General features: G+C 41.4%; 2 protein-coding genes across 3 annotated transcripts in view; one reads left to right on the top strand and one right to left on the bottom strand.

Annotated features, from left to right (window-relative positions):
- The window catches only part of COA1 (cytochrome c oxidase assembly factor 1), a 64479-nt gene extending 52566 nt beyond the window's left edge, over positions 1–11913 (bottom strand). The window contains exon 1 of one of the 2 annotated variants that reach the window (XM_067550372.1): positions 11187–11913. The gene's annotated coding sequence lies outside the window, so the exon portion shown is untranslated. Of the gene's footprint in view, positions 1–10400; positions 10478–11186 lie in introns of those variants that run through there. The other variant, XM_067550373.1, reaches the window with a different exon arrangement.
- BLVRA (biliverdin reductase A) overlaps positions 7428–12188 on the top strand; it is a 53939-nt gene continuing 49178 nt past the window's right edge. Inside the window, exon 1 of the mRNA XM_067550367.1 lies at positions 7428–7451. Coding sequence (XP_067406468.1) covers positions 7443–7451 — 9 coding nt within the window. The 5' untranslated portion in view covers positions 7428–7442. The remainder of the gene's footprint in view (positions 7452–12188) is intronic.

The raw sequence follows: 12188 nt of genomic DNA, 5'->3' as shown, positions 1-12188 counted from the left end.
AACAGGAAACACACACACACAAATGAGTCACAGTCTTGGATTTAAAAAGATAATATAAACCTCTATAATAAGCAGCTCTATATATTCTTTAGGGTTGACCCATGCAAAGTAACCTGCAGAACTCTTGCTTGAGTCCAGACATCAAAAAGTATCCAGTTTCCCCTTGCCAGAGATTTTTATCTCCTTCACCCCAGAATCCAAACAAGTGTAAGTGCCTGACTCCTCTTCATTTAAGTGGGGAGGGCCATTAACAAAGTCTTTGTCCTTTTGATATCTTACAATAGCTTGTTTGGTTTCAAAGGCCCTCTTGGCTGGAGGACAAGCACTTTACACTAATTAATGCTGCTTTTCCTGTGTGGTGAGTTACAGTGCAAATGCTCAACATAATTTTATACCATGGGATACACACAAGCATCCCATGAAGTCTAAACACATTCTTATAACACTAATATCTATTTTAACTATACTAATCCACAGCTATGCATTTGTCAGTGTTCAGTGAGGTCTTGGCATGAGCTGGCACCTGGCCTGCTAACGTCACAAACATATCTAAGCTCTGTGTGCTAAGCACAGCTGGGGTCTAAGGTGTTACTAGTAAGCTATGGTGTACTAATACTGTGGGAACAGCAGACGTGGTAATTCTGTGATTCTCCAGTGGAACAGGGGCTGGACACTCCAGGGAGCCCCTCAGAGGACTCAGAACTGGAGTGTATCTGTTGCTAACCAATAAAGAGGGGGAGACCTAGAGGGGAGTGCTTGTGTTGCTAGTAGCCATTGGAGTCAGGGAGCTGACCCACAGCAGACATAAATAAGGTTTCCTCAAGCTAATGCCAGGTGGTAGCGAGGTGCCTTGCACGCCAGGGTATTGCCGGGAAGCGTCACACTTACTTGATGGACCAATAGCCTGATCTGCAATGGCAAATTCCATGTTCCTATGTTGTCTGCCTCATGTTAAGGCTGGGATAATGAAACTGACCAAATGCTTACAGAAGAAACATTTTTCTTCTATGGGCTGGTAGGCTGAGCTTCAAAGAAGTTTACTGGAAAGATACATTCATATAGTTTGGAGACAGCCATTATTCATACATTTTCAAGGGCAGAAGAAATCGTTACAATCATCTAATCTGACCTCCTGCATAACACAGGCCAAAGAACTTCACCCAATAATTTCTGCATCAAGCCCCTAACTTCAGTTGGAGCTCTAGCGTATCTTTGAGACAGACATCCAGTCTTGATTTAAAGACTTTAAGTGATAGAGAATCCGCCACCTCCCTAATAATGTGCTCCAATGGCTAACTACCTTCACTGTTAAACATGTGCATGTTACTTCTAGTCTGAATTTGTCTAGCTTCAACTTCTATCCAATGGCTCTTATGTCTTTTTCCTGCTAAATTAAAGAGACATCTATTTCAGAAATTTCTATAAGTATTTATAGACTATGATCAAGTTGCCTCTTAACCTTCTCGATAACCTAAATAGAATTTCATTACTCTCACCACACAGCATGTTTTCCAGATCCTGAATCACACTTGTGGCTCTTTTCTGAATCCCTTCTAATTTTTCAACATCCTTTTTGAAGTATGGACACAGAACTGGACACAGTATTCCAATAATGGTTTCCCTAATGTCAAATACAGAAGTACTACCACTTCCTTAATCCTATTTGATATTCCTTTGATTGTGCATCCAAGGATTATGTCCATCCTCTTAGCTACGGCATTGTACAAGGAGCTCATGATCAGTTGGTTATCTAACATTATCCCCAAGTTTTTTTCAGTACTTCAGCTCTCCAGAATACTGCCCCTTATCTTGTATGACCTACATATACAACCTTGCATTTGGTTGTATTAAAATCCATGTTGTTCAAATGAGTGCACCACCTTATCAAGTGGTCAAGACCAGTCTGTATAGCTGATCGGTCCATTATTTGCCATACCAACTTGTCACCTGCAAATTTTACACCAATGATTTTATATTTTCTTTCAATTCATTGATAAAGATATTGAATAGCATTGGGCCAAGAACAGATCCCACTAGAAATAGCCCCACTGGATGACGATTCCCCATTTACAATTACTTTTTGAGATCTATCAGTTAATCAGTCTCTAAACCATTTAACAGAGGCTACATTGATTTTGAATAGTGCTTTATTAGAATGTCATGAGGGAGTAAGCAGGGATGTAAATATCGGTTAGAAAAGGTAACCATTTAAACTATTAAAATTATATCTGCTAACTGTTTAACCGATATAACTCTGTGTCCCTCCCACACACGCCACCCCCTGCCCCTACCCCTACCTCTGGGTAGCGCTCCCAGCCCAACTCCATGTGTGGTCCCCATCTGTTCTGCAGCAGGGCGTCTCGGCCTCCCTGAGTGGTGGTGGCGGCAGCAGCGGCGTTGCCACCTACACCACAGCCCAACGCCGTCACCATGGAGACTGAGAGCCTGCACCACCGGTTAAACGATAAATATTAGTCTTAACAGTAAGACTAATATTTATCAGTTAACCATTTAACCGTTTGGTATTTTATATCCCTAGGATTAAGGCAAATGCAGGGGTTCTCAAACTGGGGGTCGTGATCCCTTAGGGGGTCACAAAATTATTAGGGGGTGGTCAAGAGCTGCCAGCCCCCATGCATGCTGATAAGGGTGGCATGGCATTGGAGGTGGTCATCACTTTTTGGGGGGAGTCATCACAGCCTAAAATATTTACAAAGGGGGTACCAGCAAAAGAAGTTTGAGAACCCCTGGTCAAATGCCATGCAGAACTTTACCATATCAGCACAATTACCTTTATCAACTAAATTTGTGATCTCATTAAAAAAACTATCGAGTTTGTTTGAGAAGACCTACTGTCCATTAAACTATGTAGATTGGCATTAATTATTCTGCCATCCTTTAATTCTTTATACATTTCATCCCATATCAGTCTAGCCATGATTTGCCCTGGACTGATGTCAGGCTAGCTGGCCCATAGTTACTCAGATGATCCTATTCACCCTTTTTAAATATTATGATTGACGTTATTCCTAAACTGTCAGTATGGCAATTGGGGCTACACTGACCCAGTGAAATTCCAGTTGGCCTAGGGTAGTGTTTCAATACCTGGGAGATATTTCCTCCTGGGTGTGAGTATGCCAGATTATTCTGCAAAATTTGTAGCAATAGGGAGGAATCTACTTGGCCTCAACTTTACCTCACCCCTTACTGCAGTTCAGAGACTGAAGGTAAAGCAGCAGGCAGCCCTTTGAAAGCCCCTCCCTGCTCTAACAGTGGTCCTAAATGTAGACTGATATGGATGGAATATAGGATTAGGCAGCAACCTACTACCTTAACCTGCTTTCTTTTCTGTCTCCATGGTGCTCAGCTACAAGAGCATACAGGGGTCTATAGGCTTCTGGTGAGTGGGGAAAATGGAGAATTTAAAAAAAAAAAAAGTATGTCTGGGAAGAATGTAGATGAACAGAAAAGAAAGATCACTGCTACTGCTGGGGGGTGGTAGCAGGAGACATGGAGGATGCCCAGTCACAGAGATTAGAAATTACTGGGAGGAACTTACAAAACTGTTCTGCAAAGCTGAAACAGCCACAGATGTTTCAATTTCTTGTCTGTCCATTCATTTTCTTGGCCTGATATCATTAGGACAGCTGAGCACTTTATGGTATACCTAGTGTTCCACATTTTCAGTTTTTACCAATTTTTTCACTGACAAATTACCCGGTTTGTTTCATTAAAGGAGTTCAGTTTTTATTGATTTTCACCCGTTTATCAATCCACTCAGTATTTTTTCAGATACTTCTTTTTGTTAAACACTAAAGCTTTACACGATTGTCGTGTCCTGTAGCTGTGAGATTTACTCTGTGGAACTGCTTCAAACACACTCACACATGGTGGAGGGTGGAAAATCAAACAGTGTTAATATTGTGCTATGACTGGCTCACAAGGAGATGCTGCCCACCTATTTCTTTGCATCGCTTTAGTGTGGCGCTGATTTTAAACCATCAATCCTCCAAAGATGTAATGCCCCCATCCACCAGATTACCTCCTTTTAGTGCCAATCTCCTTACAGGATTGGATGGACGGGTCTGAGTTCTTCTGGATCCCCACACAACCAATTCTGCTCTGTGTGTGGCTGGCTCCAGCCAATCCCCAAATGGCTTCTCCCCCCTTCAGGGCTCCCAGGGGAGGGCATCTCATTCCCTGTTGATCAGGCTCGCTCTTCTTCCTGGGCTTTCCCTTATCATTTGACTCTGTCCCTTCCTCTGAGCAGGCATGCCTGCAATCCTTCCCCAAGCTGACAGGAGCCTCTGTTGTTCTGTAGTGTCTCTCCTCTCTCCCTCTCGGTTGCCAAGCAGACTGAGTCTGCTCTTGGCTCCCCCTTCCTACCAGGGATGATGTGCCTCTCCCTGAGTTACCAGCAGACAGAGCCCCAGGAACTTAGGTAAACTTCTTGAGGGTTACTGATAGATAAGGTAAACACGGGGCAAAGACACAAATCTATGCCTGGATACCAACAAGACAATCAGTGCTTAGACATTTTCAAGAAAAGTAAAGCCAGGAGTGAAGAGGAGGCATTGCACAGCAAGTACTGCAGCACTGAGGTGAGTGTTCACACTGACAGAATAAAGGAGCATGTTGAAAGCAAGTGACACAAGAAGCTTAAAGAAGAAAGTGAGCTTTGGATAAACGGTCAGTATCAGGCGTTTTTACCATGGCTTTTATGAAAGATAGGACAGAGCGCAATGGTATCAATGAATTTGTGCATGCGCTTTGTTTTGCCGGACAACTGCTGTTAATAGCAGAGGGGTCTGTTGGTGACTTTGTGGGACAATGCTGTCCAGCAGCAAAAACCCTTCCTGATGCAGATAACTTCACTCGTAAGTATCTGAAAGAAAGTGACGATGCTTTAGTATCTAAAATGACGGAATGAATTGATGGAAATGTGGTGTCTAGTTTGGTTTTTAACAAGTTTCCTGATGCTTTGGACTGTCTGATTCTTGGCTTTTTGTGTTTTGATTTCAAAGCAAATAAACCCACATTATTTTGTGCCAATGTGACATTCAGCCCCTCTGCTGACAGCCATCTTGTTGATGCAGCAATAACTGACATGGTTGAGATGTACCAACTAACTTAGGAAAACATGGCCACAACTACCACAGATTCTTCTTCCTACATGGCTAAGTTTGCACAGGAGATTAAACTCACTCCGAAACCAAAACATATTACCTGTTCTTCTCCTCTGATCAACGTTCCACTGTCAGCAGCTACTGCTACAGAAGAAATGAAAGATGTGAAATCTTTTATCATTAAATTCAGGGCCTTTTTCAAGCATGCCAACAAGTTGAAGGCTTTGTTTTACACAGTGCGAGACAAGTGCAGAGACAACTGCTGATTACCTATCCTTGTTGTGCCACTTGTGTTTCACTGCCTGTCACGTAAATAACGCATGGACTATGCTAACGCACGGACTATGCTAACGCACCTTCTAGATCATCCTCAGTTTGTTGATTCTAAAGCAGAAACTCTGAAGAGACTGGCAAGTAACCAAAATGACTGCCAGATTCTGTGCACAAAGGTAATGTTCATTGTTGAAAACTTGGAATTACTATGTGACACAGAGAAAACACGGGAGTTTTCTCTGACCACTGCCAATACAGATGTTTACCGGATCCTGACAACCAAAATCTCAGCTAAACTGTGCACAAAAGCTGCAGGAGAAATATACGGCAAGAAAACCTAACTGTTTCTGGAAATCCTTCCCGTTCTGGAACAGAAGAAAACCAAAAAAGTGTTCAAAATCTTCATCACAATGCTCGGTGAGAAATGGAAAACGACCATGGCCCATAATCTGAACCCCAAAGTGTATGGTGCCAAAGATTCTTTTTGGAATGTCATCCAGGTGTTACACTCCTTCCTCAAGGTGAATTTTGCAGCAGACTATGAGCATTATGCCAGAGTGTTTCAACCATTTGCCACTAAAGAAGAAATTTCAAATCTGAAAGGGAAATTTACTACTTACCTGAACTTGCCTAAGCCTAACAATGCGATACCAGATGTGCTGGCTTTTTGGAATAGTCATCAAGACATACTTCCCAACTTCAGCAAAGTGTCACAGTGAGCTTTGAGTGTACCTCCTGGATCTACTGATGCAGAGCGCATATTTTCAAAATTGGACTACCTCCAAGACAGCAAGAGGCTCAACGTGATTGAGGATACTTTGAAGAAAATTATGCGAGCATACGCAAACCAGGATTTCTGGAAAAACTACTAGGTCTGACAGAGACAAAATGTATCTTTTGTAAATAAAAAAAATGTCAATTATACTGTAGTAAAATGTTTATATTAGAAAAGTTTTTTTGTTTTTTTTTTCCCCCAATGTTTTAATTTTTAACCTGATTTTATCCTGGTTTTAATGTTTGGAAAATACACTGAAAAATTCCTGGATATATTTTTTACAAATAAAACAGAAAATGCAGAACACTAGGCATATCTGACTATAGCCAGACAAAGTATTTGATTCTGTATTAACAGTAACCACATAAAAATACATGCCAGAAACAATCAGTCTGAAAAGACAAAGTATTGTGGCAACTGTAAATTACTATGAACTCATTTTACCAGTGAATACAAGAGGCCTATACTGTACTTTTGTTTGTACCACCCCAGTACATTGCAGGCAATAATAATAATAGTGTTTGATACCAAAAATCCAATAGTTTGCCTTTTATAAAGAAAACAAATTGTGCATATATTATACAGAATATGTAATAGTAACACATAATAAAACTGATATAAAACCAATGTCTTATATCATGCAGTCAAAGTAGTTCTAAAAATAGGATGCATTCCAGAAACAAAGAATAATAAAAACAAAAAGCTCATGGTGCAAACAGGCAACAGCACTACAATTTGTTCACAATGGAAAATAGATTAAAATAATATAACACCAATTTAGTCTAAGCTTTATCTGTATTACTGAAGTAACAAACATGGGCACAGAGGACAGAAAATTTGCCAAGAGGAAAGCCACTCCTGACAAACTATTTTCTAAACTAGCTTCTACTCCAGGCCTCCAAAATGAAATGCTGCCATTTTACACCTCTAACAGGCAAGTATGCACAAGTCTGATCAGAATGAAATAATGATTAGAGCTGAGTGAATAAACTAATAAATAATTCAGCCTCTTTCTTATTGTAGATAGTCTATAAGCATCTTGCTATTTCCTTTTATGTACTGGTTATTCAAAATTATGCACACTTCTAAAACTACAGATTGCTCATGAAAAGTTTGTTGCGGGTGTGGTTACTAGTTGTGATTGGTTATATAAGTCACATCATATGTTTGTTTCGCAATTGGATGAACCTGCAAGCACTTCCAGGTCCAGCAGTCACACACAGAGGCTGACTGATTCTGACCAGAGCTCTTCTACATCACTCCAGCATATGAAACAGGTTACTGCAGACTGAGGGAAAGTTCCCTTAGCAGAGAAGCCATTTAGAGCAAATACAGCTCTTGGTATACGGGGTATGCTGTGGGTATACGGGGCTGAGGGCAGATCAGGTAAGATTAGGATGCAGTGCTGAACACTAGAGGAGATTCCAGGAAGCAGAACAGCCAGCCCACAGGTAGCAAAGAGAAAGCTGCCATAAACTGGAGTAATTCAGAGAGTTACTCTAAGGTTTGTCTTCATTGCAGAGTTCATTAGAATTATCTACACTTGTGCTACTTCTCTTGAGTTACCCTAACTCTGAAATAACGCTCCGGCTACACAGCCTGATTGTGTTAGCAGCTGATGGAATCTTAACTTGAGCTTTAGCTTATAGACTCCACCAGGCCTGGAGTTAAGGGCATCACCCCAGTCAAGGGTTTTTGTGGGGGGGTGAGAGTTGAGTTAGGGACAACAATCAAGTTATAACTCAGAACAACTCTGCAGAGAAAACAAGCCCCAAATAATGCTGCAGTTATCAGCTCTCAGGGTTGCTCTATGTTATGCAAGAGGCCAGAATTGGCATGGCCCAAAGGCAAAGCCCCCCCCCCCTCCTCCTCCTGACCCTATGCTGTATCTCTCAAGAGGTCTGACAGCATTTGTCCTATTATTTGGAAAAACACCTTTACAAGAACATTCAACCCATACAAGAACATCTGTACCACTCATAAGTTTGTGAAAAGTGTACATATGAGGCAGGAACAAGGTTGAAATGATCTCATTTAAAATGTAAATCAAATATTCACAGAAATCTTTTTGGAATAATTTGTCCAGCCCCTTCTCCTGCTATAATAACCTGTACAGAAAATGTGTCTTCAGACCAGGCTAGTAAATTGACTATACATGCCAAGATTCTCAACAAATAAGAACAGGAATACTCTTTTTAGAGGTACCACAGAGGATTTAATATTTGCATGTTTTGAGAATGAGGGTTTGTTTTGGCTGTGGGGCTTTTTTTGTTTTTACGTTTACAAATGTTATTTTGCTGTTTGTACATCTTTCCCTTTGTCATCCACTGGAATAACTGGATGATTACTATAGACTCCTGAAAGGCTGCTTTTAAAATCTATTTCTAGGCTATTCTAACTGACACTATTCTAATTGACGTGACACGAATCACAGGCTTATTTAATATAGATAGTGAAGACTACTTTGTTAAAATGACATTTCCATCTTCTAGAGAGGGATATGAATTATGAAATAATACGTATAGTAATTATCCATGACCCTCCTTGAGTAACTCCAGCACTGCAACAGGAAAGTACTACTTAGAAAAAGCTATAAAATTGAAGGGTTTTATTTTGCTTCTAATTCTGAAAGTTCTTATCTCCATCTTCCACATTTATTTCTTTTAATATGCAATATCCCAAAAAAGAATTTGTCTAACAAAAAAATGAAATTTATTAAGTTTCTCTAACCTTTTCAGCCCAGCTATAGAGTCCTGCAAATCTGCGGAAATCTGCATGTGGATATCCATGGACCATTTTTGTGGCATGCAGATGGATGCGGATCCAAATTTTATATTCAAAGCCCTGCAAATCCACGGATATCTGCTTTATATCAGCAGATATCCACAGATCATTTTTGCAGATCGGATGCAGATACAAATTTTGTATCCGCACAGGGCTCTACCCCTCCATTGATACATCATCTCAAGAGATTTCCAGTTTGGAAATAAATGCAACAATTTAAGCTGTTGTTGTACTAGGTTAATGGAATGTGACAGCTTTCAAAATCTTAAATTAGCATTTACCAGAAAACAATAGAAAAATAACATGTTGTGATCACTTAACAAGCTATATAAAAAGTAAAAGAGTTAATATAGAAAAAGCAAAGTAGAACGTTTTTTCTTATGGTGTACATAAGAGAAAAATGCATGAAGACCACCTCTTTCTATGTCACCATATGAAGTAAAAAAATAGCTTTGCTCTTGAAAGATTTTAAAGTTAAAATAGGAGGGGAAGCGAGAGAGAGAGAAAGAAAAGGTAAGCAAAACAAAAGACTCATAGAGAAGGAAGGAAGGAATCCTTTGCCCCTAAGCATGGAGAATGTAGTAGCTACATATGATGTGTAACAGGCTTTAAAAGTTTAAACTAGCAGCAGAAAAAATGGTCAGTTTTGGTTTGGCAGTAAAAATCCCCCTCTAGTGGTCACACAAGGGTTTGTTTAATTTGATCCACCTCATTATATAAAGTGATCCATCATTTTTTTATTATTATTATTATAGGCATTTTTGCTGGAAATTTTCAGAAAGAAAATCATTTTCACTAATATAAAAGAAAAAGATATATTCCAAGACCCTGAATCTCCACTCACACCAGTGTAAATCAGGAATCACTACATTAAAATCAGAGGAGTTACACCAGTGTAAAACTTGTGAGATTTGGACCCTAGACCTTTATTCCCACTTCAACATTTTTGGTTTCTTGAATGTCCATTTTTAATTTAACAAGTGACCAGAGTGTGATGGCTTTTTTGCTTAAAAGTTAACTTCTACAAATCAATATCCTAGGCAAGGCTTTTTTTTTTTTTTTTTTTTTTTAAGTAAGGTTGTCCTGGGAACCTTAATTTTGGATTACTTTACTTTTAAAAAAATTACTGTATTGCTTTATGCTCTCAAAATGCTAGACTAATTGCTTCTCTGGAATGGAGGACTCTTCTGTTACAAGTAGGTTTCTTATCTTGATGCCACTATTCGATCCCAGTTAAATTATCACAATTTACCATCATCTTTTTTTTTTAATAATCCCCTTTTTATAAAAATCCTAATTTATCTTGTACAATGTCAACGTTTTCCTATTAGTGCAGCAAACAAATCTCTCTGTAGGAACCACACACTTCCCATTCACACTGCTGCTGTAAGACGTGAAATGACCTTCACTTTCATTTTTTAATTAAGCGCTTCAGTATTTACCTGTATGAGCGAGACTGTAAAGCAGCAGTACATGTAAACACCACAACTTTTAATTATTTTCTCAATATTTAAATTTTAAACACATAACTAAATGAGCAGGAAAGAGGCAACAGAATGCACTGGGAGCAAAGGGGGAATGAAAGATGTTCTCCCTGTCCCACAATTGTACACACCCACAGCTGATCTTAAAGTGCAAGGGCAATCTGAATGTGGGAGAATGCTAGAGAGTGAAAAGTACTATGCACACAACAGCACCCCCTATTCCTGTGGAAACTAGAAAGACATTGCTTTAATCCTCAACAGAGAAGGGCCAGGACTCTCAGATTTGGGGGGGGGGAGAGAGAGAGAGAGAGAGAGAAAGGCTCCCTCCTTTTGACAGTGCTGATCACTCCCCCTGGGGAATCAAAGATTTGGCTGTGTGTCTCAAAAAGATATGTACTCCTTTTGTGTTGAGGCTTGTGTGTGTGTGTGATTTATTCTTCCCAGGCTCTGGGCTGCCTCCAGACTCAATAACTCAACCTGTTTTAAAAGAGATGCATTGTCACACTCAACCCCAACCCAACCATCCCGCTCAAGCAGCTGCTTCCTTTCCAGTTCCTCCCTTTCTACGGGCGGCCATCGTGGCGACTGGGAAAGACCCTCCCGCTCCACCCAGGAGGATCCCCCCAAAACCCCTCCGACTCCGAGGAGCTGAGTGCTGCCGGATCTCAACACACCAGCCAGGAAGAGCCCCCAGGGCGCTGCCTGCGGTGCAGCAGGGGGGTGGGTGGCTGCTCCGCGACTTACGCAGAAGCGAGTGGGGCAGCAGGAACCCGAAGCAGGCAGGAGCGACTCATGCCGTCTGCATGGGGGCCGCCATATTGCAGCTGGCACCGGCGTCCGCGGGAACTTCCTTGGCAGGGCTCTGCAGCTGCAGGATGCTGCACCGAGGCGGTCCCTGTCTTGCAGCACGTGCCAGGAGGGAGCCGCGCTATAGAACCGCCTCCCTCCCCCCCGGCCTCGCGCAGCTCAGGAAGGAGTGTGTGCACGGGATGTTTTGCTTCCCCAGTGAGTGTCACCGTCCCTCTCCGCTCTAAGCGGGACAGGGGGATTTTTTGCTGCCACTGTCAGCCTCTCAGGCCCTCTGGGGATGGGCCTGAGGGTGGTTGGTGGTTTCCCCTCGCGGGGGTGATAGTCGCTGCTCTGGGGATGGGGTGACATTGTGGTGTGTCAAGGTCAGGCTCTTCCCCTAGAGATGAGCTAGAGGGGAGGACTTTGCTGTGTGCATGGCAAGCTCTGTCTCCTAGGGCTAGTATGCAAGGGAAGAGGCTTGTCCTGTGTAGGTAAATGTCTCTTTTGAAGCACTCTCGTCCCCTGTTTTTAAACTCCCCCTTGGTCAAATTATTGCCAGGGCCTGAGGGAATAGGCACAATACAAGATGACTTGATTCAGTAACAGAGCATTTGTGGGGGGAATTTTATTGAGTTCGTTTCTGGTAGCTGACAGTTCAGTGTGCATAGGGACCCTCCATCTGTTGCACTTAAAAAACTCTGCAGTCAGAAGAATGCATTTTGGAAAATTAACCAATTCTGGGCTTTGTATCTTTCCATTTGTCTGTTGGGACTTCTGAGTGACTGACATGTCTTTAAAATCTGAAATATGACAGGTGAAGAAAACTCCAGAATAGGTGGAAACTGCAATCACATCTGATATGTAGCAATACTGAACTCCTGCTCATTTTCTTTTCCTTCCTTGGGTGCTGCCGCACCCTCTGGCATGAAGTGGTTTCTGTCATAAATACAGGGTTTA

Source organism: Emydura macquarii, unplaced genomic scaffold, assembly GCF_026122565.2.
Source record: "Emydura macquarii macquarii isolate MOO-44397 ecotype Brisbane River unplaced genomic scaffold, CSIRO-AGI_Emac_v2 contig_1263, whole genome shotgun sequence".
In the NCBI taxonomy this organism is placed as follows: domain Eukaryota; kingdom Metazoa; phylum Chordata; order Testudines; family Chelidae; genus Emydura; species Emydura macquarii.
This window is presented reverse-complemented; position numbering and strand designations above follow the sequence as displayed.